This window comes from Argopecten irradians, chromosome 13, assembly GCF_041381155.1.
Source record: "Argopecten irradians isolate NY chromosome 13, Ai_NY, whole genome shotgun sequence".
Taxonomy (NCBI): domain Eukaryota; kingdom Metazoa; phylum Mollusca; class Bivalvia; order Pectinida; family Pectinidae; genus Argopecten; species Argopecten irradians.
The window spans coordinates 18,065,635-18,090,860 of NC_091146.1; the positions used below are offsets into that span (position 1 = coordinate 18,065,635).

General features: G+C 30.8%; 2 protein-coding genes across 3 annotated transcripts in view; both read right to left on the reverse strand.

Annotated features, from left to right (window-relative positions):
• On the reverse strand, window positions 1-19,054 carry LOC138305533 (mantle protein-like). Of its 2 annotated transcripts, XM_069245803.1 has the most exons (29): window positions 18,321-19,054; window positions 17,160-17,177; window positions 15,339-16,783; window positions 13,740-13,763; window positions 13,475-13,510; window positions 13,169-13,180; window positions 12,740-12,757; window positions 12,478-12,489; window positions 12,242-12,259; window positions 11,238-11,261; window positions 10,741-10,758; window positions 10,304-10,333; window positions 10,076-10,093; window positions 8,080-8,091; window positions 7,419-7,430; window positions 6,912-6,929; window positions 6,515-6,550; window positions 6,190-6,207; window positions 4,903-4,914; window positions 4,475-4,492; window positions 4,249-4,266; window positions 3,908-3,937; window positions 3,598-3,615; window positions 3,255-3,266; window positions 2,864-2,887; window positions 2,423-2,452; window positions 1,691-1,702; window positions 978-1,001; window positions 1-153 (listed from the first exon to the last, which is right to left on the reverse strand). In XM_069245803.1, exons 3-29 carry the CDS (start codon window positions 15,367-15,369, stop codon window positions 122-124), a joined length of 567 nt encoding a protein of 188 aa, XP_069101904.1. In that variant the 5' UTR covers window positions 15,370-16,783; window positions 17,160-17,177; window positions 18,321-19,054; the 3' UTR covers window positions 1-121. The 2 variants fall into 2 exon arrangements, with proteins under 2 accessions (XP_069101904.1, XP_069101902.1); XM_069245801.1 differs by lacking the exons at window positions 15,339-16,783; window positions 17,160-17,177; window positions 18,321-19,054 and having other exon boundaries at window positions 13,740-15,332.
• Window positions 18,289-25,226, reverse strand: part of LOC138305657 (uncharacterized) — a 17,720-nt gene continuing 10,782 nt past the window's right edge. Inside the window, exons 7-14 of the mRNA XM_069245954.1 lie at window positions 24,863-24,913; window positions 24,580-24,615; window positions 24,243-24,290; window positions 23,542-23,583; window positions 22,882-22,911; window positions 21,846-21,881; window positions 21,164-21,175; window positions 18,289-18,368 (exon numbers count right to left, since the gene is read on the reverse strand). Of these exons, the coding sequence (XP_069102055.1) occupies window positions 18,289-18,368; window positions 21,164-21,175; window positions 21,846-21,881; window positions 22,882-22,911; window positions 23,542-23,583; window positions 24,243-24,290; window positions 24,580-24,615; window positions 24,863-24,913 (335 nt within the window). The remainder of the gene's footprint in view (window positions 18,369-21,163; window positions 21,176-21,845; window positions 21,882-22,881; window positions 22,912-23,541; window positions 23,584-24,242; window positions 24,291-24,579; window positions 24,616-24,862; window positions 24,914-25,226) is intronic.

Genomic DNA, 25,226 nt, shown 5'->3' on the forward strand with positions numbered 1-25,226 from the left:
TAAAACTGTATCAGTTTATTTCGAAAATGATATCTAGAAAAAATATGGATCTGCGAAAGAAAGTTGTTTATACAATCTACGATACAATTTATTCTTTAACAATATTTTACGATTTTCATGTCTACTCACCAGGGCGATCGACGAGTTCACGAACTGTGAATAAAAAACAATATATTAAAACAAATACACAATTTGCGATGTAACAATATTCATAAGAGTATAGTGATACTTAATCGATTCAATAAACGTCTTTGTCCCTATAAATATCCTTCCCTTTTAGAGGCTTGTAAATACAGGTTGAAACTATGAAAACACTGTAGGTTTCTCAAACAGCTTGCTCTATGTAATAAAATTTAGGAAAGAGTTGCCTAAACGACCTGGACGCTTATTGATTCAAATAAAGTATTTAACGAAAAGTTATTATCAAGCAACATCTATAGCTCTGAAAAATGATGCTTGTTTTATTTCTATGAATTATTAAATGGCCATAAAATAATTAAACAACAATAGAGAATTCATTAAGATACTTAACAGTTACTACTTTTCACCAATGATTACCCTGATATAAATGGTGATCAAAAGTTAAATATCTACTAAAAGCTTGGTTGTTTTGACTACGGTATGAAACAGTCAGGAACGTCATATCTGTAATTTCTTTCACTAATGTATGAAATTGGAGCACAATATATGGAAAATATTAATCGGAACTAAACTTCTTCCTTCACTACAGTCCGACGCAAAATAACATCAATGGCTCATAGTTTTTTGGTATTCTGATAAATAGAGTTATTAAAATACTCAATTTATCAGAATACCAAAAATCGTAGTTTTAAAACTTAACAACACCAGTTGACATGTTCGCAAAACAATGATTGGGTTCCATGTAGAAATCGATTACATGAATACTTTTGAAAAAAAAATCAAGAATGAATAATGATTTTATTTGCGTCATATGAACAACGTAAATAGATACTTACTGATTTTCGGGACCTGTTGTACATCTGTAAAATAATAATAAAATTGAAGTGGTAAATCATTTAATAATGAATATGGTATTGAATATGGCAGTTGTTAATATAGAGGTGCCCCAAAAAGTGACCGTCATTTAACAGACTCGATTAAGTTAATTCTCAAGTAAATTCCTAAATTTTGGAAACGCTAGTGTCGTTTCAAAAGTTGAAAATTCACTAACGAGTGTTTCGATAAAGATGCTAAATAACAGTCACACGTTAAGAATGTATGAATCCCTAAACTTAGATGCTACATTTATATGTACAATGTATATCCTGATGACCATTATAGGGTTTAAACGTAAACTTTCATGGAGTCTATCACACACGTTTGCCATTGGAATAAATAAGTTTTCTATCAAGTTCCTTGTTCTCATTGTTATTTTCATTACGGTAAACACAAATACACATAGTTCTCTATAGTAACGCATATTTTTGATAATTATAATGTTCATGTTTCGCGATTCATGCATTTATTTAAGCATGTTTTTTATTATTTTTAAATACTATGAACAGATATGAGAGACAAATACAAGGATGTTACAAATAAAAAAAACAAACATTTAAAGCAAATATTTTATGTCAATAACAATTACCCTACTAACATATCACAATGTTAACATTACGGCAATCTTAAAACACCCTAATACGCTTAAATATGTCTGCATTTCAATACTTACGGTTTTTCACAACTGAAAAATAAACAAAATAATTATATAGTATTGTGTTGAAGACACTGCAAAGTAACGATTGAGTTATCACCATATAAGGCTAACAATTTAATGTGTGTAAAAATAGAATTATATGTGCTATAACCGTGCGAGACATTTTGTATACATTTTTCCTTCAGTAATCTATAGAAAACCATACGGTGTGATGAACATTCTGTTTTTCTGTACTGTAGACGTAAATGTAATTATTTCATTTTTTCTCGTAAAATCAAAACTTATGTATTGTAGTAATTGTAATTATCAAAATGTGTTGAATAAGGCATTGGATAACATATGAACAGCTCTTCAATATGAAAAATACGGTACATATATCATTAAACATTGACTTAATCGAAATATCAGCTATGAAACATGAATTTCTCTACAAAATACGCTTTAATCTGTTTATTATAAAACGTGTTTTACTAATCATTGATGACATTGCTTCCATACCGCGTTTTAGTATCACCAGGAACAAAAGGCTCCCGAGTGGTATTTTATATATGCATATTACAGAGTTACCTGCCTCTGCCATTTAGGTATTGATAGTTACGTCAACTGTTTGCGAACGTAAATTCACGCATTTTCATAGAGAAAAGGACATGAATGTCGTCCAGGAAACTATGATGTAACAATGGCTATCTACCTGAAAGGGAGGTAACTCTGTACTATTAAATTCGGAATATCATAGCGAAAGCTTACCTGTGCGAACATTATCCCGAACGACGATTTCTAAATAAATTAAAAAAAAAGAAAAAGATAATTATTATAAGAGTTGGTATTACTATAAATATATAGCACATATCAAGACAATTGCAAACGTACACAATTGACTTCATATTTAGAACATCTAAGGCCGAATGATGATTGTTTAGTCAGTGTAGATATGTCCCAGATAACACAGGTTTAAATTAATTGCTATTGATTAAGATGGATAATACCGTACTACAAAGTCGAAATAGACATGCGTCTGGTTTAGATAATGGTCGATTTTGACAGGTTAAATAGCATAAATAAGAAAATCATTCTGCTTGTAATGATCTTCATTCATTTCTATTTTCCTACATGATTTCATATACTTTTGTTAATGGAAAATTAATATTTTGTTGCAAAAAACAGAAAAGCTTGAAAAATTAAACTTACGCGGCTTAATCTGCTCTATAATCTCTGCAACAGACAAATATAATTACACATAAATAAACATATGTAAATTTGAAATAGTACATAATAAGAAAAGTAAGCAGAGATGCCAACTTGAATACAACGTGCATACAATGAAAAAACATTGTTTGTATTGCATAGCATTTTAATTGATTTGTTTCTATCGTTCATTTGCTGACCATCTTGCTATTCCTAGATTTTATATACAGGCTATATTGTTAAAGCAGAAGCTAGATACATTTTGATATATGAAAGAATGTAATTGTAGATAATACATTCATAGCTTAACGATATATATGTGATAAATTTAAGCAGATTGTTCATAATCAAAGTTAGCATTTGAGAAAATCCTAGGATACTTTGAAATACTTACGGGGAACGATTTCTGTAAATGGAATGAATGATCAAAATGTTATTAAAATGAATATGACTCATACCACGTTAATACCGATTTTATATGGATTATTGATCGATTCTTACATGTTAAACACCTTTATGTGATGGATATTTACTTAATGACATTAGTGTATCGGAAGCATTAAGTGTAACGCAAATATTGGATTTAAATTGAGAATTGCTTATAAGCAGTTAAACAGATACAAATAAAAGAACTGTTTTAACAAAGTTAGACAGGTCTTGTAAACAATAATATTAAGTGTTGCCGTGTAAGGACATTTAAAGTGAATGTTATTGTATTATCATGTTTGTATACTTACTCTCCTGGATCATTGGTACTGAAAATAAAAACAATAAAATTATTATATAGAACATTATAAAATGATTGTACACGAAAGATGTAAAGTTGGAGGAAAATAGAGCAGAGGCGGAAAAGGAGGATTACAATTTTCAAATGATAATAAACAATACAGCGATATAGCGATTTGTGTTATGTTAGATACTCTACGTTTTATTTCTTTGAAGTATAGATGCATACATTTGCTTCAATCGTATATGTATTTAAATCCGAATGTGACAATGACATATATTTGGTTATGTGATTATAGACGTATATCCATTAACACGTACCTTTCTGATGGTGAACAATTGGTACTTTAACTGAAAGATAAAAACATGATATTTAAAAAAAATCGACATTCATTTTACTGTTTTGGATAACCATATTTTCTTTCAAATTAAACATTGAAGCTAAAGTTGAAATCCAAGAAGCCATACGCGACGTTTCGCAGCATTGTATTTATGAGGGAAGCATACAAACAAAAGAACCAGATGATAAGTTTAACATATAAAGTAAAAGAAAAGATTGGACATCAATTATCAAGTATCGCATTTAACAAATACATGCAACAAGAAGATATTCGAATTAACCGAAAAACAAAACCCAACAAAAAACGGAAAAATAAACTTACCTGGCACCTTATTATGAACTGAAATGTCAAACACAAAAGGGATTAATAACTATTGTATCAGGTGAATAATTATGCCCTATATGTCCACATTTTATATATAATATTAAACGTATTAATTATTTCTTTATAACGAATTGATATCGATAGTGATGTCATTTAACACCATGTTATGCCGAATTATCACATATTCAAAGCATGTCAATAAAATCAATAAAACAAAACTTACCAGTCTTGACGCGATCGACTGAAACAAAAGCAGAAAATCAATAAATCATTTGATGAAACATTTTTTTTATTAATACTGACGCGTTTTGCATTGAACTAATGACTTGACATCTTCACCGTATCCATACCGTACTACCGTTAAGCGGATAAGATCTGAATGTTTCTATGTTCGAACACAAATTGTGATCCGTGTATTTTAGACACCAGCGAAATATTTAGAAATGAATTGACGAATAATCTATCTACCTATGTTTTCACACTAGTTTTGTAATTGGTAATTGTTTCCGATCCATACATTAGATATAATAATGATTAAAGAAAAAATATCTCGAAAAACTGACTTGATAATGATGACTATATACAGATAACAATGTAATATACAAAACTGAAGTACAAGAAATCGCAGGAACACACAAAAGACATACTCACCGTACTGTGTAACTGTGAAACAAAAAATAAACCATTTTGAAATATTATTCTTTTTTTAATTTTCCTGAATATGCTTAAAGATGCTCCATCGCCGACAGAGCATGAACGATTCCGATCATTTGAACAATAGCTGGTATTTAAGTGTGTATATATGTGTATAATTAGCACAAAAAGTATACAGACAAAATTATTTATTTTGCTCTCCGTGCATGCGTAGTCAGTACTTCATTCCATTTAGGTCATAATGCCATGGACTTTCATCGGGACGCATTTTATTATTTTTAATATCTTGATCCTAAAATAATCACATTCGTCAGCTGTGTAGCATCTTTAACAACAGAACATCAGTATTAAGCTCTATTCTCAAAATAGTTTGGATTTATGAAGAGATTAATGCTTATAGTTCAATTTTGATAACTCAGTGAAGTACATGTACTAGATACACATTATTATGGCTTTTACATACGGCCCAATGATATGGTAGCCTAAAGCTCTAGTACGAAGTTTGCTCCGTCACATCCATTAGACAAATTACTAGTCAGCTTATTAAACAATGGTGAAAACATAAATATTATTTTCTGAAAATGGTAGAAAACATATTTTCCATTTTGCATAAGTCACTTATTGGTTAAAGATGCTCCACCGCCGACAGAGCATAAATGATATTCATCATTTGAACAATAATTGGTGTTTAATCGTGTGTATATATGCCTAATTAACACAAAAATAATATAAAATAATTTGTTTTGCATTTGGTGCATGCGCAATCAGTATTTCATTCCATATAGGATATAGTGCCACGGATTTCTTTCGGGATGCAATTAATTCTTTTTCATATTTTAACTCCAATTAAAATTAGAATCTCAAACTTTTGAATGGCGGTAATGATGTAAAGTAAGTAACTTTTGTAACTGAAGAAAAATAATAAATCATCTGCTCCTGCTTTTGATAGTGAAAAAATACTTTTTGTCAGCGGTGGGGCATCTTTAACTCATTAAAATAATCTTTGTTTTTTTAGTGTTTTTATCTCGAACTCTAATATCTTCCGACTCGCGGAAGTCATTCAAAACATAGATGTATTGTCCAATATAAATTTAAATAATATTATTCTTAAAGTGTATAGATCACCGTAAGTAAAAAAATCACCGAAGAAGATTTTGCACAAATTGTGTATATGCTATATGTTTATCAAACTGTTTCCATGGTTAATATCTTTCTTCGGTCGAAACATCGTTGTATTATCCCTAGGTAAATGCTATAGTTGTATGGTAGATTATCACAACTTACCTAGATGTGGCCTGGGAACTGTGGAGAGGAGAAGAGAAAAGAATAAATAAAACATATATTTAATCATATGAAGTATTAAGAAATGATTACTTAAGTTTTTCAGATCTTTGCCGGTTATTTAAGATCATTATGATATCATATGACGGGATTTATTCTGATTATTTGCTTATTAATATATATTATACCTTTCGTGGATTATATTTTATATTGTCACGATCAAAACAATTGTTCTTGACTCGCTAAAACCCAATTTCGAGAAAATGACATGTCTTACAGTCTGATATGTATAAAAATATGCCAATGTCGATAGAAATTACAGACTTACCATTTTTCACAACTGTCTGCGTTTTTACCATTGGTACTGAAAACATAAAGGAAGAAGAATGAGAATAACACATAAATCCAAACAATTATATAAGACAAATTTGACCATATTATTATACAACATTGTATCAGTTGATCTAAGATCGGATCTGTATGGTCAATTATAAAAAAAAAAGTTGTTGTTTTCTATCTTTAATATTTCTTATTGCGAAAATTTGATAGTAATGTATAGTTTCCTATAACTTTCTAGCAGTACCATATGTATCTAATGGAAACTCGCCTCGTGCTCTTTTATCTATATTCTGACTTACTATTTATAATACTGGACAACCTCCTGTATGCATAGATGAGTAAAATAAATTTTTGGTTTTTAATTCTTCTGATCTAAAAATGCTTACCTGCGACTTTTTGAACATCTGTAATGCAAATAGGATATATGATGAGTATGGCACAGGCATTTGAAATAGTACAAACATATCTATAGTATTTAAACCTTATCAAATAATAGTCATTCAAAGAAAATACACCCAAAAAAAAGTCATAGACATAAATGCATATTGAATTGTAGAAAAAAAACCAGGGAAAATACACATTTGATTCGTGTTGAGTGTCCCGACCAGGAATCGAACACTGGTCTTCAGTGTGAAAAACTACGGCTTTACTGAGTCAAGGAAGCATGCCTCGTCAGCTGAGTGACATAGCCCGTATTTTACACTATGTACAAGACACACCGACCCGCTCTTTTCACAGAGTAAGTAAACCCGAACATTTGATATCAGGACAGTTTGGCCCTGGGACGGTTTTTAGGTTATCGTGAGTCCACGATATACTCTTAGTCTGTTGCCATCACAGCAAAAATGATTGAAATGAAAAAGGCCATAGAAGCAACGCATCAGTATACTCACGGTGTTGGGTAACTACAAAAGAAAATTGCATACTATTAACACTCAAACAACTTACATCGTTATTACTTATATCATTAGAAGCTGGTACAGAATATGCATATATAAAATAAAGATCAATATTACAAAAATTCATTGACATTTTTACTATAAAAATAGTTAAAAGTTTATAATATGATTATCATCGATTTATTATATATTTTTATGTCATGCAGGCCTCAGGATCATGAAACAATCTTAAGTCCACAACCGTCTTAAGTTTAAACTTAGCCAATCATAGATGATCTTACAAAAAAGGTTACGTTATGAATGATTGGCCAAAACTTAAGCCTAAGATTCTTTTGTGATCATGGAGCCAGATCTATTTGGTTATTGTGCATTCGGCTGTCATCCAAGAGCCAGTTTCTAGAATATATTTAGAAAATACGTTTTCTTGTATAGTTACTAATTTTCGCTGAAATTTAATTTCACTGAACTCTAGAATTCATCGGAATTTGCAAAAACTTATCCAAATCATTTTTTTTTACATATTGTGTAGAGTGGATTCCGTTGTCGGATGTTACATCCTACCGAATATTGACCACGTAAAAGTTCCTAACATTAAATCACGAAAAGTTACATTCGCGAAAGTTAAGTAGTCTATTGTAAAAGTTGTACTACTTACCTATCTTTGGTACTGTAAACACAAACAAAAAACATAATCAAATATTTACATTTTCCTCGGTTTCATAGAATCTGACTGCATATATATTAGCGTATGTACAATCTGTTTAGCCTAGCAAACATGGGTTTCAGCTTCAATTTGTCTAAAACCAAAAAAAGCGGTATAAATAAAAAGAATATTCTTCATTTTGACGTTGGATACTTTAGTATCCACCCGCTGGCAGCGGACATATTTTTAATACCATATACGCAGTCAACATGAAGATAATAATAATGATAATAATAATAACAAACAAACTGAATTTAGATAGGATAACCAAAGGCTAATCTACCACAAGGTCCTCTAAGGATATTAAAACGTGTTATGTTCAGTAATACTTTATATCACAGACAGTAATAATTATTTCGTAATCACATCAGTTCAGTACGGATGGCAAGCTATTATTATTAAGACACTTGTTTCATAAACAAATGATACATAATTACTGAAATATTAACTACATGAACAATTACACAGTATAGGTATCACAGTCAGCGTTAACTGAAATTATCACACAATGCAAAAACAATAGTTTCACAAAGTTGACTTGCCACTTAAAGGGTATTACTACCGTATATACATATATGCTAACATAGCAAAGAGTACAAATTACCAAATTATATGTTATTACATGTATATTAATCCATACGGGAAGCAAATATTCGTGAGTATGAAAAATACGGCACATGTAACTTTAATCATACATGTATATAGGCTCCCTACTAAACGATTTATCTTAATTTCGGTATTTATATAAACTTTATTTTATTTTTTTCAGAAAACGATTATCAACATTGTAAACACCATCTAGAGTAGTCACAAGGATTGAGCATAAGCAGAATGTTACAGATTTGACATAATGGCAACAATATTGTATACCTTGCAAATAACTGATTTCGTTGAACTCAATTTTCATAGCTTACACAATTGTACAATTTCGTTGACTCTTAAGTTCATTGAGAATTGTTAGTAAACAAAGCATGTACTATCTAAATGGTAGAAAATAATCATATATCAATTATGGACCTTTTCTGAGGTCCATTTAGTCACTTCAAGTCAAGTCGAGTCGAAGTAGTCGATATAAACATAAGGACCGTTGGTTCGGTCCATATGGTGTTATAACGCCCTGGTAGAATATCAAATAATGGCATCGGGCTATTCTACCAAGGCGTTATAACACCATAAACGAATCAACGGTCCTTAAATTTCAAATTAGATATCATAAATATTGTGAAATTTTGTTTCGTGCTAAATAATATAGAATTGCATGGAGAATGACTAGACTACATCTTCCCGTAGAACTCGACGTAGGGGTATTGTGACGTCACAATAATAATATCGACTTAGAAGTGACGTCATAACAGAAATATACTATATATCGCCCTCCACGTAATAATGTATAAGCAAATGAGAATGATGGATAATCAGAGTATATTTAATATATTAGGATATGTGCTCTAATAATTTAGAATATTGAATAGATTTTATATAAATCATCGCTCAATCATCATCAATCTCAACCAACTTGCTTTCGCGTGTGAGTACTTTTGCAAACTTCACGATTTATCTTTCCGAATTAATATCAACATCACTTAAATTGATAGTATTTTCAATTCAACTACTTAATTTTAATCTTCACGATCTTCTTTTGAAATTGAAATCATGAAATTTGGCAGCTTCGAAAGAATACTGGTTTACTGTATCTCGCGAGAGAAGCTTTCAGAAACATTTTTTTTTGATAATGTGATAGTGAGAGTGAGTTTCAGTGATGACACATTTTCTGGTTAACTGTTGTATAAAAATGAGAGTATTTCGTGGGGACATTATTCCTTGGTTAGAAATATAAAATTCATGAAATATAATAATTTAAGGATATGTATCAGAAAATAAACTACAACAAAAACTTCGTTTGTTATTGAAATACAATTTTGCTCATAAATCGGTATGAATAACTTACCGGGGAAATGCTGGACAACTGAAATATATAAAAAAACACATATTTAAAACAGTGTCAGTTTACGTATTCATTAATAGAAAAGAATAAAAAAAATAACCGACACTATCTTTTATTATTGTTCAATTCAAATATTTTTAATTCCATGGTATTCAAATCCTAAACTTACTACATTTCAAGATGGCATAAAATGAACACCTATCTACATCTTTATAATGGGAAAAAACTCACCTTTTTTAATCTTGGGGACAAACTGTTTTACTGTAAAGGAGAACACCAATAATTAACAAATGTTATAAAATGATATTAGTACTGGATTGGTTCTCATATCTCAGTATACTTAGTTATGGACCATACACTGATCGTACACACAACAGCTTATTGAACCTGTATGCGCTCTTTGATACAACAAATACAACATAACAAATCAATTTTACAAAAATGAAGTACTACATACATTTTAAGATTATTTGCTATGTTGAACGGCGCTGCTCAAAATACAGATAATAATTGCATCAGAGATATAAGTAGCCGGGAATTTCATGATAGTCTATATGGTTGAAGTAAATCCTTAAAATATGTATCCCACTACCAGCAGAACATGGAAAATAATTATTAAATTGCGGCTACGCTATTCATATGGATTATGTGATAGAGTTAGGACTTACCAATTTGCGTTTGCATAACTGAAACATAATTACAAGAATTGGTTACAAAATACAGTAATGCATACATAACATAATATTAAAATACCCAAATGTGAAATAGTTTTTTTAGCAAAGTTTGACAGTGGAAAGTTGGAATATTAGACTTAGAAAAGTTATTAATACAATCCGTGGAATTCATTAAATATAGCTGAACATAAATAAGTAATAAATAAATACATAAATAATTAAAAAGAGCCTAAATTGTCTCCTATATATAGGCTTTGAAAGCGTTTTCGCTTCCCATAGCAATAGCTGTCGCTTTCCTTACATAAGATGTATCTGCTCTGGTGTGTAACTATTAAGTTTTAATCGACAGTAAATGTGTAGATGACATAATATAGATAATCTTTTTTTAAATTTTCTCTTAAAGCTCACGATTGCATGACGTCACTGTTGATACCTAACCACAAAGGAAGATAACTCTGTCATATTAGAATTGGTAAGTATTGATAACTTACATGGGATGGGCTTAGGGACTGGCTCTGCAAGAAAATAAATCAATCATAAATCAAATACAAATCAAAACAAAAGAAAATTGCAATTATACATCATGTTATCTACATTAAGTTTTTTACATTCACTGCGTGTCCTTAACTTATTATGTACATATAACCTAAATGTCAATACAATTTCGACAATCTTAAAGGCACACTATACCTTTCCGGAGCAAAAATTAAATATTTCTTAAAAACATTAATAACATAAGAAAATACATATAGATTGTCTAAGATGAGATAACAACACCAAACATATGCAAGATTTCCTGCGCAATAAACGATAACTGTGGAGATTCATTTCGCTGTTTTGCCGTCTGGCGAAGTGATGGTCAACTATCGCATGGTATTTAGGACGAAGGCGGGAAACATAAGACGACCCGCGTTATGAAAATTAACATTTGATTTTCTTGAAATTAATTTTTTCAGAAGATGGTGATAAGTGAAATATTAATGGTAAATTAGTAACGTTTGAGACTCTACAAAATCATCGATCTCGTTTTACATTCCCATCTTAAAAAATAATAGCCGTTTCGGAAAGGTAGTGGGCCTTTAAACTAAACGATAACATTTAATTTATCGAATTTATAATAAAACCACACCATAACACTGGTAATGTTATTGTTGTTGTTATTTTCAAAATAGATAAAATTAGTACTTATAACTTCAAATACAACATCGTGTCCAGTTAAATCCTTCTAAATGTTTTCAAGAACATTTGTCATATGTCATAATTCAAGCGTCTACATGACAATTGCGTTACAGTACTACGTCCTGCTATGCATGATGATGTTATAAATGTAAGTAACATTTAATAGGAGAGTTTCGTGTTGCTCCGGATTCCGTCTCCTTTCTGATTTTTACACGCAAGGGTCACGTGATATCGTAAAAATTTAGGCCCCAACAACTTCCGGTTTTCGTTGTCTAGGACGCTTCACAGTTATAAATTATAAATTTAGGATACTTACTCTGAACGGTTTTGACAACTGAAACGTAGAATATATATGTGTATTAGTGATACTGTAGTTTTTATCAAATATCTACGAGCTTGTTAATTTTTCTATATCATTTAGAAAAACATACATTTAATATTTCAATATTAAAATCAAATTAACCGGACAATATGTATATAGCTATATATGCACTTTGCATATACACGTTTTCTTTTATATCCTTAAATTTATGTTTGTATAGTTTTACTTACCGGTGTGGTGAACTGAAAATATAAAGAAGAAAACAGGTTATTAATATCAACATAGAGACTTAAAATAAATTATAAAGAAATAAACATAATTTCAGAAATATAAAATTACCCCAATTTTAAAATAGAAATATTCCCGAAACAATTATGCAAAAGACAAATGCATTTCTATTATACGAGTAAACAGCAATATAAAATAAGTATTAGAAATCTAGATATAAACATTATATGAAACTTAAATAAATTAAAAAAAACGCATACTTACCGGGTTTCTCTTGGACCACTGTGAAAAAAAGTCAAAGAATAAATACATTATTTTGAGAATCAGAAAAAGAGCTTAAAATGTAATTGACATCAATCTAATTTGCAAAACGAAACAAAACATAATCTATGGCACAATGAAAAATAAAATAATTAACAAATATATAAATATAATTATAATTGGTGGAAAAATAATTATCAAAGCCACTGCTTATATCGGTAAGAAATCACAGTGCGAAAGAGCATAATTTGAAATTTACAAAAATAAACATTATAAGATAAATTTAGATCGAATCAAAGAAAATTTAAAAACTGAACAAATATATCAATATAATTATAAATCCTTGCACAAGGACTACATGTTGTTAAATTTGGTGATAACAATTGTATCATACATAGCATGAAACAAATAATAAAACACGGAATACATTACCAGTCCTGTAAACTGTAATGAGAAGGAAATCAATCAATAAACGTCTTTATCAAAAACATTTTTCTTCATTTTCATGATAATATTCTGTTGTTTTTTTTAAATTCTAAATGAAGGAGTAAAGTATTAATGTACACACAAATTTCAATAATATTAATCTTAGCCAGCGTTTTATTAAAATATTGCTACTAAATATTTTTACGTATAATTACAATATTATTACCAATATATAGAAAACAGCAATGATGTCAAGCTTTGATGAACATATTGGAAAACGTAGCATTTAAAACATGAAAAATAACCATTTACCTGGTCTATCAACGAATTTCGTTCTTGTTTGAACATCTGTTAAAAATAAATAAAACAAAAACATTTAAAATTCAAAAGAGTCTTTGATATCGTAGTTTAAGAACATACAGCGTTCTTGTTTGTACGTAATATGCAGAATCTAAAATTCTGATTCCCAGATCTTTACCTTTCAAATTCAAAATATGTTGTCAATCTATAGAGTTACACGTTATCGTTATTTCTTTGTGTTAATAATGATTTCAAACTGAAAGTGAAAGGTACTTACGGACTTTCGGAACGGCTACAGGAACTGCAATGGTATACAAAAAAAAAAAATTTCCAGCGTTACCACTTGTGATTGTGATTATTCCAATCTTTGCATATTTCAGAGTTACCATCCATGCGGGTAGGCATCGATAATGTCATTAGTTTGTGAGAGAAATGCGCGTCGTTTCTCTGAAAATTATTACATTTTACTCTCAATCACATCACGTCACAACCAATACCTACCCGCAAGGGCAGATAAATTCTTTAATATGCAAATACGCAAGAGAAGATATGAATATATAACCATTCTAGTGTTTGTTGAAATCATTGGTGAGGTAGATTTAAGGGTGATCCGAAGTCAACCAACCATATAACATCGTTTTTATTTGGACAATTATTTATGTTAATAATGTGAATATATATGGCTGTGTTTAAGTAACATAGCAATACATATAACATAACTTCTTTTTCGTTTGTTGTCGCGCACCCAGAACTCTAAATGAGACAATGTGCAATGGATGGTGTCGGAATGCAATTCTTTTTTTTTGATACTTATATTTTGAAGTAAACTCAGATGATCAAAATTTTCAACGATGGCAACTGTTTAAGCCAGTTACTTTTGTTACTAAAGACAAATATTAATTCGTTAAACATTGTTTTGAATAGATAAAAAAATATAACTCGTTAGCGTTGTAGCAGCTTAAACATATATAAAATTGTAAAAAATTTGTTATTTAAATTCGTACATGTATCTATATCTACAATTACAGCAGTAGAACCGATGGTTAGCTAATTTTGTGTCAACAGCTTGAATTCATTATCATGGCATTCTACACCGATACACCCGTTATGATGGCGTTTCTAAATTTCATTTTCATTTAAACTATCTTAACACTTTGATGAAATCAACCTACGTGATACAAATTATCACTTTGATATTAGATATATTCCTTTTTTCCAAATTACATAGTTAGCTCCCTTGCGGGTAGGTATCAGGCATCAATATTTTTTGGTGCAATTCACGACGTTTTCTCCGAAAAGTGTGACGTTCGGCTTTCAAAGATATGAATCAATACCTACCAGCAAGGGCAGATAACCCTGGTATATACAACTACAGAATAAGGTTTGAAAAAATGCTTACTGTAAGTAAGAAATATCTATACAAAGATGAACTCTGTCCTAGCTTATACAATTCAGAAAGATTCAACATTCTCATATGCGAAGTATTTCATGACAGATGCCCTGTGTGACAGTTATCATATCGTACAAAGCTTTACGTCTAACCCAGACAAAAATCAGTATGCAAAGGGGAGAATTTGGTTTGTTTAGTTTTACGTCCTATTAACAGCCAGGGTCATGTAAGGACGTGCCAGGTTTGTTGGTGGAGGAAAGCCGGAGTACCCGGAGAAAAACCACCGGCCAGTGGTCAGTACCTGGAAACTGCCCCACATGGGATTCGAACCCGCATCCCAGAGGTGGAGGGCTTGTGGTAATATGTCGGGACATCTTAACCACTCGGCCACTGCGGCCCCCAAAAAAGGGGAGAAATAACGAAACTAATTGAAATCAGCGTCTGCATTACAAATGTGATTTGTCACGTTTTTCATTTTATGCTTACCTTTAACCTGAACTGCAGAGGGGGAAAACATGAAAAGAAAAATTTATTATACCATTAAATAAATAGTTACTCTTACTTTAGCATGTATAACAAGCATGTAAACTGATATAATTCAATTGAAATAGTTAATTAATTGAAATAGGAAATCGTTATAGCAACTATAATCATTATTAACATAAAGTAATTTGATTTGCAATTTTAAGTACCTTAGATATATGTAGAGGTTTCAAAATGACGGCCAAACTTATTCCGGCCTTCTAGACATTAACGGTAACACTATCCATCTTTTTCATTGTTATATCGTATATATCTAGTGTTCGCCTATTTACCTCCCTTACACAATTACATAAATAAATATATTACTTTTGAAAATGTAGAATATATGCATCAGAACAGCAACTATTATATATTTTATACTTATATATGCTCTACCATAGTTGTTTATATATCAATTGGTGTATGTCAAATTGTTTTAATATTGGCCTAGTCTGTTTCTTAATACGTTCATGATTTATTCAATAAAATGATTAAAATAAAAATAAATCCAGTATCTGGTTTTCACCAGAACATAGTGTTTAAATAATATCGAATTTGCGTACTCACCCTTGTGAACAACTGCAGGAGAATGTGAAAGGAAACAATGAATGAATCACAAGATCAAAATAAAATTCAACATGTTTCATTTATTAGTGAGCATTATAAAATGAAGATATCAATGGCTATATCGTTAACAAGGTAATAATGCATAACTTTTTACTTCATTTTAGTCATGATATCTAATTAATACTATCAGATCAAAATCTCTTCAGGAAATCAAAGGCACTCGATTCTGTCATTTTACAGAGTTACTTCCCTTGCAAGAAGGTAACGACTGCAACGTGGCAAACAATGCCTACCTACAAGGTCAGGTAACTCTATTGTATAATCAAATACAGAGCGTGTTATTTACTTATAAATTGAGTTACATTCATATGTGTATGATTCAAGCTAAAGAGGTTTACATATAATCCGTGTTAACGTGACTTAATCGAAATAGATTAAAATATTTGTAACTCACCTGGGTTGGGAACTGGTATTTGGTGAAAATAAAGATAACACAGATAATTAATTATAAAATCGAATTTGAAGAATCGCTTTCTTCTAATTCATTGTAACATATTCACTGCACATTCGCATATTTTCCCATGCATTTATATTGATTTAACAATTAAAACATAATAATTTTGTCAATTCCTATATACGAGAATGTTTATATGTGTATAATTGGTTGAAATTCCGTACACATGCGCAATAAACAATTATACAGTATGATATGGTATTTTGAAAGATATGTCTGATATTGGTTAGTGCTAACTAGTCATCATCATCTATGATATGAGATAATTGATTATGTACAAACTGCGCAACGCAATAAAATATTTTGCTTCTCTTACCGGCAACGGGGTCTGAAAAACAATATATTTAACATTCGTCAAGGTATTGAAGTCATAGAAGCTATTCATCTAATAGTATTTAGCATATATGTATGTATTTACTTAAGATACAAAAAACACATAGTTTTACTTCGAATAGCATTAAAGCATAAAACAATATAACGTCTGAATTAATATGTAATCTGTTCTTTGTGAATGATTCATTTTTATTGTTAAATTAAACAAAACACGTCAGGTATCAACTTCACCAATTTAGCCTTTTGTATTTGCATGAAATCTTGATGCTCATTGCATATAGTTTTAAACAATCCTCGTGTATGATTAAACAAACATTTAAACGGAACTAGAAAAATATAGTATTTTACTATTATTCATATCCCATACTTACTGTCAACTCTAACGGCATCTGTTAAAAAACAAGAGGAGAGTCAATTTACAACGATTCGCCAAGTCGTTCATGTTTCATAAAAACTATCCAAAAAGTCACACAGAAATCGGGAAAACGAAGCTTAAGCTATAAAGCTTTCTTTAACTTTTGTAATGCTCCGTATGGGTAAGTTTGGATAAATTTCTTAAAATTAATGTATGCTGATGTAACGTGTTCCGAATTTGCATATAACAGCGTTATATTCACTTGCGGGTAGGTATTGATTGTGACGTCATGTGTGTGGAAGCGTAACATCATACGCTTTCGGAGCAAACGACGTGAATTGCGCTCACAAAATAATGACGTAACAATCAATACCTACCCGCAAGGGAGGTAACTTTGTAATATGCAAAGACATAATAACTATCTATATTTTTGTCTTTGAAATAAATCAGTCATTATGATTGTGCGGTAAAACAAACTATATCTGACCCAATACGATTACAATACCGGGGTCACGGTCTAGTGTTCTTTCGAATTGGTCAATTAAATTGCAGCTTCAAGAATCTTAGAAAAACAATTCAATGAAACGAAATTTTTTAAGTTTTTAAGTGCTATCAATTTTATCCAAAGTTATTTTCGGATATGAAGTCGTCTCGCCTTACAAGCATACGAACGGTAAATTGTATATGTTAATTGCGACGAAATTTAATTAATTAATGTAGCTAGATCAAAAATGTTTTTGATCTATTTTGAGTATATTTAGTATAAACAACTATTGGTTTCTTATATACAGTGGCCAGATCCTCTATTCAATGGAGTGATTAAAAGGATCTGTATTGAAATCAGGTTGTGTGTGACCAAGTGACAGTGACCACCCAACCGACTTGGTGTACCATTGACCGGAAGTCATACAACCCAATAATTCTGTGTTTGCACATAGCAGATTTATTTGCCTTTGTCGATACGCAGGTAATGATTGTTACATCATATGTTTGCAAGTGTAACGTCATACTTTTCGGAAAAAAATGACGTGAATTGCAAATGATGAATTAACAATAGATACCTACCCATAAAGAATTTAACTCTGACATAAGAAAAGACTGAATAGTACGCCGAAGGTCATATCGAACAAATGAATTTAGAATTATTAAACCGAGTCAAAAACAAACATCAACTTACAAGGTTTAGGGACAGGTTTGTGTAGAACTTTGGTCTGAACGTGATTATCTGAAAGAGAGGGATAGTAGTTAATTAAAAAATAGTATATGTAGTCAAATATGTCAATAAGCAATACCAAAGTTCTTTATGTATATATTTATATATATGTTTTGTGTTATAGATGAGACAAGTATAAGTAACATTGTACAGAGTTGTCTTTCCTTGATAGACATACGTTAAACGTATAAGATCTCAAAACCACTGTTCTCTTAACATCAATATTTGTAAGAGGTATTTAAGATGCTCCCACCGCCGAGAAATCATAATCAACACTCAAAATTTGATCAATAATTGGTGCTTAATCATGAATGTATTAACACAAAAAATAGAATAAAATCATCTTGCATTTGGTACATACACAATCAGTTCTTCATTCCAAATAGCAGATAGTGCAATGGCTTTTTTTGGGACGCAATTACTATAATTATATTAAAACTAGAAGCTGATTATTTTCAATGATGTTAATGGTGTAAACTAAGTAACTTTCGTAACTAAAGAAAATTACTACTTCATCTGCTCCTGTTTTTAGTTTTATATTGAGAAAAAATTACTATTTGTCAGCGGTGGAACATCTTGAACCAAATAAGTACATATTTTTGGATCACGCAACTAAACCAGTTGTATAATAATGCTGCAAAATTTAGAGATGGGCTTTAAACAAACAACAACAAATGATATAAAAACATTGTAATCACATTAAATTAAATGAAATGAACTAGAATAATTAAGTATCCACACAGTGTTAATGTGCAAAAGGTAGAATGAACTAAATTATTGAAAAGGGATCCCTGATAAAAAGATGTGGTGATCTCTTTTTTCAAACATGGCGACATCCAAACTTTTCATGTGTGATCATGTTAGAAGACTTTATTCCTTACACCTTTCTTCTTCACTTCATTTGACTTCAGAAGTAGTTTTGTATAAATTTCAATAAATAAAAAATGTTTACTCACAATGCTTGGTCACTATAACATAGAGGAAAAGGACATTGTAAGAACTAAGAAGATATGATATTATCTTAAAATATAACATTGACATAGATTAACCAACCGACATTTTTAACTCCTTTTATCTCAAATAGCAATATATACATTCTGGCGGGTAAACACAAAAGGAAAGCAAACGATATGCATCATAGTCAGTTACTTTAGCAGAGATTACATTTTGTACAAGTAGGTCAATTATATTTTGTATTTGCATATAAATGAGCTATCTGCTTTTGCGATAACGTATTGATTGCGACGTCGTGCGTTTGTGAGCGTAACGTCATACTTTTCAGGGAAACGACGTGAATTATTCTAATAAAATAAAGACGTAATAATCGAAACGTTCCCGAAAGAGAGTTAACTGTTATATTCAAAGACGGAATATGTCAATCGTGCATTTTAATCAAATACTACTTACGTATCTTTGGCACTTTGTGCACAATGGGTACTAAAACAAGAATGAAAGTGTGCAAATGAATGATAGTGGAAATGCTATACAGACTCTCAAGAATAATACTGTTAACATAACTATATTCGCGAAAGATTGAATGTCATACATTTTTCGTGAGATCAAAAACCAACAAAAATAGTTATGGCGGAATTGTTTAAAATGCAAGAAATGATAGTTAAATGGGTTGATCGCAACGTAAAATTACCATGGAAATGAAATAACTGTTGAAATGACTTATTTTTTCTGCCAAGAAAATCATGTTCATGTAGGTCTGATATTAGTCATATAAAATGAATGGAATGTGTGGTAACATTTTAAATAAAGCCCGAGTTTACAAATAACAAACAATATGGGAAACTTCTTACTATTGATAACTTTTGTAATTTCTAACGTTTTAATGGGGAAAAATAAAACAACTTACCATTTTTGACAACGGTGTTTGTTATAACTTTAGGGACTGTAATACAAAGATTTTGTTATTAGTTCATTCTGATGGCGTTTTTTTCCCTTTCAAGCAAAGAGTACGAAATACTTATTTACACCTGACATATCACATATATGGCACACATATAATAAAATGACATTTCGAAATCAACATGATCAAAGCTTTTACTGTATATAATGATATGATAACGTATTTGTATCAGCTCTTGACTCTGAGAAATTCATACTAAAATCTCCTTACTAAACGCCCAGGGCGCTTAAAATTGTAACAAAGAAAGAGGGAGGGAGGAGGCGTTTATTATTGAACCAAAATGTCAGTTTTGGACGGAACATATCAGCTATATTTTAACTCATTCTGTACTAATAACACATTATCTGTTACAACAAACCTACATATGCATTTTAACCTCAGACACATTATTATGTTGTTATTCACATGTAAAAGACTCACAAATCATGTAATATGGCATACGATGTTATTGTCAAAGGCGTCGAATGTTGAAAAACATTGTTTAATCCACGAAACGTGGGTGTTTATAAAATTTCAATTCTTTTTTTTTAAAAAAAGGCGCTAATAGGGGGAGGGATTGTTATTACGGCGAATACGGTATTCTGTTTTATTCTGTTTTATTATTTTCAAAGCAAGAGTCAATTAAGGTTTATGAGGTGCAGGGACACAATACTAACCGACGAAAGGACCGGCCGATGGAAAATGTGTCGCAACTACCACACTTTGGATTCAAATTCATGACAAAGAAATGGATATCTTGTGGATAACACCACGGTAGGGCGGCAAAAATGATTATGCAACCTCTACCATTTAACATTATAATAGATATCGGTCGACAATGTCAAAAGAACATGATCAACAATAATAAATGTAAATTTGATAGCTTATTGAAAAAAAAAAGAAACAAACTTACCTTCCTTGACAACTGAAACAAGTAAAGCAAGAAATATTTGTTATTCAAAAGTATACTTTATATCAAGTGATATTTGCCTGTTTTTATATTCAAATCAGGTGACCAACACAAACACAAAAACGGATAAAACACATCATGCGATAACTATCTCCATAACGAGAACAATATCCTTACACATTGTTTTTGTTCAAACGTTTGAAATAAACGGCAGTTAGCTCTTATCTTACGGTGTTGTAGCACAAATTGTATTCTAATAAATAGCATAGCCTTGCATGCAATCATAATAAAGCATACTATGACAAATTGATATTTTAGCCAATATGTCATCTTGGCCAAATACAGTTCAATTTTTTAAATATTCACGCGAAACCGCACTTCGTGTATGACTTCATAATTCTCAGCGTATAATTCTGTTATTCAAATCAATATGAATGGATGTAGCATATGACATTTGCATATAACGTTAATACAACATGAGTGACTTACACATTCACATATATATTGTAGATACTCGCAATGGTGTATCGAGGAATTACGGGGTCTACATTTGTATACATGTATATGTAGGTTACTAGTAGATATTAGGAATGGAAGTAATCCTAACCTTGTCATCAAAAATCATTGTCGAATGTTCAATAAATAAGTATACAAATATATAAATTAGATGTGTTTTAAAACTTACCGGTGTTTACTTGTTTCTTAATCACTGGAATGTATTCTATAAAAGAATAAAAATGAAATATTATTAGATGTTATGATAGTGTCACAAGACACATATTATGATAGATTCAAAAGACACATATTATGTTATAGGTAAAAGACGCATATTCTACATTTGCATATCACAGAGGTAGCTGCCCTTGCAGGTAGGTATTGAATGCGATGTAATGTTAGAGTGGCGTCACTCCTGTTGTAGAAAACGACGTGAAGATCGTAACAATCGATACCTACCCGGGAAGAAGGTACCTCTGTAATATGAAAAGCGAACAAAGTTCTATGGAAAAACAAAAGGACATAATTAAAATGCAAACGTGTACTTATCACTACATTAAATGTTTTCAATCCTGAGGGGATCGCAATTCAATAGTTCCATGGCCATAAAAAGAGTAACACCTAATTTAAATAGAATATTGATATGTAATTATCCATCGTTTGCGGTTGAAAGTGGTACAGTAAAATAAATATTTATCGCTGCGAGGACATATTTTATTTAGTTTTATCTGCTAATGTCTTAATCCAACTACAAACACATCAACATTCATGTACAATTCTGTGCGTGTGCATTAAATATTCGACAACTGTCAGACGTGCTCAGGTACCGCATGTCAAATTTTTATTTTACGTTTTCGACTGCGTCGGCATTTGTTCAAACATTGTATAGATACTTGTGCACGGAGCGGAACTAAATACCGTCTGAAGGCTGTGTACCTATTTCGTTATTCCATATTTGTACATTGAAGAGCTATCTTCCCTCACGGGTAGGTATTGATTGGGACGTCGTCCATTTATGAGCGCTACGTCATATCTGTTTAACAGAAAACGGCATAACTTTCTCTCGCAAAATTATGACGTAAAAATCGATACCATTCCACAAAGGAATACCTCAGCAATGTATGCAAAGACGGAACGGATGCATTGCACGACACTTGACACATGCGGTAAAATAAACACGCACAAATTCACGACTATTCACATTCACAGTGGATACTGTAACCAACCTTTGTTATGCACCATGACTGGAACTCTTGCTGCAAATAAAGAATAGCAACAAATATACATCAGCAATTCTTGGTTTACAGATGCTCCATCGCCGACAGAGCCTAAATGATACCTATCATTGCGAACAATTCCTGATATATAATGGTGTTTATAGGTGTAAACTAACACAAAAAAAATTCATATAAAATAATTAAGTTTCCTTTGGTGCTTGCACAATTAGTTCTTAATTTTACATAGGGCATAGTGCCATGTGATTTTTTTTCGGAATGCAATACATTATATATATATTTTTTATCTTGCATTAAAATAAGAAGCCCGTTTTATCTAATAATGCTAATTGTGTATAGTAATTAACTTTTGTAACTGAAATATACAAATTCGTTGGTGTTGGAGCATCTTCAACTTTTATTTTTTATTTTTTATATTTTTTGTTTATGTTAAACGTAATAGTGATTTATACAAATGGCATTACAAGTTAGTTACGTAATATCATGGTATGTATATTATAGTCCCAAGTTATATTGAAGTCAGTGGGGAATGGGTACTAAATTCAAATTATCCAGATTTCGTTATAACTAAGGAGAAAAACCGTTGATATGTGTAAACAGGGACTATAATTCATAACTGATCTAAAATTAAGTATACACTACTGTACTTACCAACTTTCTTGATTGGGATGTGCTTGACGACTTCTTTAACCTCTGAAAAAAAGCAACACGTTTACATTTAAATCTTATTGACATTAGCTAAAACAATATGGAGGTTCCGAGGACCATCGATTAGATCCATTTTCCAATTATTGTGACAAAAATCAATATATGACGTCACTATCAACGAAAGGTGGGACTAATCGATAGCTAATTCTACTTTACGCAAGTCATTTTCGTATCTGGAAAACGACGTTTGCTGATCTTCTTAGAACCTTCAACTTGGAAAAATTATCAAATTAGTTCATGGGCTGATATTAAGGACTTCTTCTTAAGGATCTAAACATCTGAGGTTTCAGTCTCGTTGAAATCTCGTTGAAGTCTCATTTCGAAGTACATCAAAAATGTCATTTAAAAATTTTGTCAAAAAATTGGACTTTTTAATCCGGGGATTTTAAGAAATCGACAATTTTTAGCTTTCAGTAGAGCCATTTTTAATTAGTTTGAACTACTTGTTGCTTCTTATATTATCAATGCAGCAAAAATGTAAGCTAAATCGAGCTATTGTTTGCTGAAATCTCTGATAATATCCATGTAATCGAAACATTATTTTGGGAAATGATATACTTTTTTCACTTATTTTTCATTGAAAGATAATAATTCATCATTATTGTATTATCATCATTATCCAAAATCAATATATTTCTACTTACTATAAACTGGGACCGGAACGTTTTTTGTCTGGGTGACCACTTTAACACCTGTAAGTTAAAAAACAACAAATCATGTGGAGAAATGTGGAATTGAAATAACTTTTATACCCTTGTCGGTGAATTCTTTCTATTTTTATACGAAGTATTTAAAGCCTTACTTCCTTTTTTATGAATATATTAAGTATATGACACAAACAAGTATGTTCTATGTCGTTGTTAAACGCATTACAAAAATAATACAATTTCGTATGTTTTTGTTTTTACATAAATAAAGACAACAATAAAATTATAATTTATGCATATTTTTCGAAGTCGAAACATATAATGTATAACTTACGTTCATTTGTGACCACTTGAACTTTAGGAACAGCAACTATATAGAAAGTAAAAAAAAAACATCATTAACTATACAAACAATGCCAATTTGGTTGTTAGTGAAAAATACAAAATTATATTTAATAACATGTTACTTTTTTTCTGAAATATATATGCAACGGTATTTGTGCAATTCGCGGATTCTCAAAACAATTTGCAATAGTGACAATAATGTCGAAGTTATATCGTAAGTAAGTCAACAATATTCAGCACAATTAAACACAAATAAACATAAGAATACGTACCAGCCTGTTGCTGTAATACCGGCACTTGTTCTTTATGGTACTTCGATGAAGCTAGAAAGAAGGATGAATTCGTATAGCGCATATAAATGTATATATGCATATTAATATTTATATTAGATATGCTTGCAGAAATTCATCGTTAAAAATCTTTTCTTCGTTTATTTTGACATCCAATGAATGTCAATTTTGTATCATTTCGAATATTTTAAGATAAAAAATTGATGCACAAATATATACTTAAAGTCATTAGAAAATGTGTTATGTGTATTATATCGGGTTTTATGTCATTCTCATGGATATATCTTCTTTTAGAGACTCTTGACTTATTTTTATTGATGTTCTAGTTTTTGATTCGTTTCATTGG